The sequence below is a fragment of the Azolla caroliniana genome, unplaced genomic scaffold (genome assembly GCF_043228905.1).
Source record: "Azolla caroliniana isolate FFs.n. ecotype wild unplaced genomic scaffold, voAzoCaro1.0.p SCAF_92, whole genome shotgun sequence".
Taxonomy (NCBI): domain Eukaryota; kingdom Viridiplantae; phylum Streptophyta; class Polypodiopsida; order Salviniales; family Salviniaceae; genus Azolla; species Azolla caroliniana.
In genome coordinates, this window is record NW_028230527.1 from 5,853 (window position 1) to 9,465 (window position 3,613).

At 40.4% G+C, this 3,613-nt stretch overlaps 1 protein-coding gene across 1 annotated transcript; it reads left to right on the plus strand.

Annotated features, from left to right (window-relative positions):
• The first annotated feature begins 647 nt into the window (after window positions 1-647).
• LOC147849276 (uncharacterized) lies at window positions 648-3,380 on the plus strand. Its single transcript, XM_087337692.1, has one exon. It carries the CDS (start codon window positions 1,053-1,055, stop codon window positions 3,369-3,371), a length of 2,319 nt encoding a protein of 772 aa, XP_087193818.1. The 5' UTR covers window positions 648-1,052; the 3' UTR covers window positions 3,372-3,380.
• The last annotated feature ends 233 nt before the right edge of the window (window positions 3,381-3,613 follow it).

The following is a 3,613-nucleotide window of genomic DNA, read 5'->3' on the forward strand; positions in this document are numbered from 1 at the left end:
TATGCCTTTAAACGCTACCATGTGAATGACCAACCAAGTTGTCCCCCCTAACAGCCCCCCCTCCCCCTTGGACCAGAAGGTGCCCATATGATGGCCGGTCCGATTGGTCGGGCATAGGTGTCCCCAAGACTGATTCAATATGATAGGGGTAGGGTAGAGGGCCCCATTAGGAAGCTTCTTCTTCTTCCTCTTCTTCTTCTTCTTAAGCTTCTTCTTCTTCTTCTTCTTCCTCTTCTTCTTCTTCCTCCTCCTCTTCTCAGATTCCTTTTTCTGTGGCTTCCTCTCTGTTAGCCTTCTAAATTTGTCCCCCCCCCTCCCCTTTGATTTCTTTTCTGCACGCCCAAATCCCCCCCCCCCCCCCCATCTCTCTCTCTCTCTCTCTCTCTCTCTCTCTCTCTCTGTGCATTCGTGTGGATTGCACACATAGCTGTCTACATCCAATCAATTTCAATTCAGCTTTTTTTCTTTCTCAAACCCCCCTTTTTTTGTTTTGATCCACTTTCAGAAGCCTTTCTTTGTTTGACCTACTTGTGTCTTCTTGCCGGCCAATAGAAGCAAAACACCAATTCATTTTATAGTTGCAGGAAACCCTAAATTTTCATTTGTTTCTTTACTTTAATCTTGTGTATTGATCAGGAACCCCATTTTCTACTTCATCATGTGTATATGTGGGCCATGATCGGAAACTCTAATTCTTTTTATCAAAACATATGTTGTATGTACATGTGATTGGTTTCAATCAGAAACCCTAATTTCTTTTACCTAATCACACATATGTGAAACATTTTTTTTTCGCAATCTTTCTTTCCTGTGCGCACATATATTATGCTCGTAATGATCGGAAACCCTAAAATTTGACCAAGTCTTATGTATATTCGTTGACATTCATTTTCCTTATCATGTATACATGTAGAAAGTCTAATTGGTTACCTAATCATATTTGTATGTGTATGTCGAAACCCGAATTTCTGTACGTAATCATATGTATATATATGGGTGAAGATAGAAAACCCTAATTTTAAACAGCTAGCTGAAAAGGAAAAGGAAAAGCTATGGAAACAGAGGATGACGAGGAGGAGAAGGCCTTCTCAGAGTTCTTGTCTTCTTACTCTGCTTACAAAGAAACAATGGTGATTGATAGCTTAAGGAAAGAAGAGTATTCTCATCTTGAAGATAAGAACCAGGTATGTCTAGACTATACTGGAGTTGGTCTTTTCTCCAATTCACAGAAAAGGCACAGTTCTAGTGTAATTGGGTTATCTTTTATATCACTAAACTTAGCAACTCATGCTATGTATCCTGATGATGGTGGTATCGAGAGTGCCTTCAGGAAGAGGATTCTTCATTACCTTAATCTAGATGAAGATGATTACTACCTGGTTTTCACTGCTAATTCGTTCTCAGCTTTTAAGCTCCTCGGCGAATCTTACCCATTCCATGAATCGCCAAACTTGTTATTGGCTTATGATCATCGATGCGATGATATCGATGCTCTTACAGAATGTGCGGCTGCGAAATCCGGGACCATTCACTCGGTTAGTCTTACCTTCCCACAGTTCAAGATCGATACTCATGATTTACACAAGAAACTAGAGTCTGGAAGAAGGAAAGCCAGTGCAAACAATCACAAGTTGTCGAATAAATCTTCAACCGATGCCAATACTAATAAGGGTCTACTGGCATACCCATACTCATCCCGAGTCACAGGATGCAGAAACTCGTCTCGATGGATACAAAAAGCTCAAACGGATGGCTGGCATGTGCTTTTAGATGTGACTAATATGGATGCAAAGATGTTAAGCTCATTGGGTCTTTCTCTGTTTTTACCCGATTTTGTTATATGCTCTTTCTACAATGTGTTTGGTCAAGACCCAGCTGGGATGGGTTGTTTGGCTATAAAGAAGTCGGTGCTTAGAACACTCGGTGATTCATCCCGAGCTCGAGCCATCGGTATGGTGAAGATAGTGAAAAAAGAAGGCTTGGGCTATTGTGTTGACTCTACCATGGATGACCATGAAAAGGAAGAATTTAAGACATTGAATAGAGAAGCTGGGCATCGGAGACACGAGTCTAACCCGTTAGATGGGTTCTCTCTCCAACAACCTGAATGGTCCACGGACCTAGTGGCGATTGATAAGTCGCTATTTTATAGGTCAGAGTGTGAGAGCACTGCATCTTCTAAAGAATATGTGCCCGAAGTCAGAGAGAATGAGAGTATGCATGGAGGACCTTCCAATGTAAAGAGTGATGATGAGGATTCACATGCATATGAAATACAAATGAAATCACTAAGTGCGCGTGAAATATCTACAGCCCAAAGTGGTCATGTTAAATCAACGATAAATGATAGGAGTGGGTGGATGGCTTGGGATTTGACAAGGGAATATCGGAAGTATGAGGCATTTTATCAAGCTAATTCTTGGAGAAGAGAAAATAGGGTGATGAATGAGGATGTGGGCCCTTCGTCACTTCCACATAAGATGGATATATTGGGTTCTGATGAGAGAATGAAAACATGGGAAGCTTATGGAGATGTATTATCAAGAAGAAGTGTAAAAGATCTGTTTTACTTGGGTCAAGATGCACCCCTACAAAATCCGGATTATTCATCTTCTTCATCAAAGAAGTTGTTTCTACAACATCAAGGAACCAAATCCAAAACCGGGAAACAAATAGACAAGTCTCAAAGAATTGTAGAAAATGAATGGAGAGCGTTCTATGCTCGAAAGGCGAGATGCCGGGACTTGGCTTCTTCGAGTAGCATATCATCTTTCTCTGTCCCATCAGGCCCTAAATCAAGTGACGATGAAATATGTTGCAAAGGTATGGATCAAGCTGATATGCTAGGGTATAGAAGGATAGCTATCCGACTTCGATCTCTTGCAAGTTGGCTTATATCTTCACTATCAATGCTACAACATCCCGAGCAAGAGCATCGGAAATTAGTGAAAATATATAGCCAAGTTTCACTCTTGGATCGAGGTTCAACTGTTGCATTCTCATTGTTTGATTCCATGGGTAACAAGTTAGATCCACACAGAGTTCAATTACTTGCTGATAGAGATAACATTTCTCTACGAGTGGGTGTGATCGAAGGGACGTTCACTAGTGATCACCTAGGAAATGATAGTAAGACTTACGAAGATTTCTTGTCGAGTTGTATGGACCTTCCTGTCTATAAGTGGCGATCACGAGGGGAGTCTTTAGAGACTATCTGTGTACCTGTTGTGTATGTATCTCTAGGGTTTCTTAACAACTTTTCCGATGTATATAAGCTTTGGTCATTCATTTCGAAATTCCTTGATCCAAATTTTGTCAATAAGGAGCTCTGGCATTATCAAGCTCTAAACCAAGAAACAATTGAGATTTGATTTGGATTCTTTCTTTTGTATTTTTGTGTCCTTACCAATGTGTATTGAACATGCAAGGCTTTTCATGTAATGAGATGTAGAATTAGATGGAAAATAGTTATTTGCTTCATGGGCATTACTGTATCTAGTTAATTGTGGATTCGAATGTCTTTTTCTTTTACAGCGCAAAGTTTTGGCAAATTGAGCTGTGGTTACAAGGTGTGTAAGTTTGTTACATCTTCTGGTTAGAAATAGAAAAAGGC

Bases quoted from the DNA above. Each gene is read 5' to 3' on its own strand.
- LOC147849276 (XM_087337692.1), top strand. From the start codon at position 1,053: ATGGAAACAGAGGATGACGAGGAGGAGAAGGCCTTCTCAGAGTTCTTG.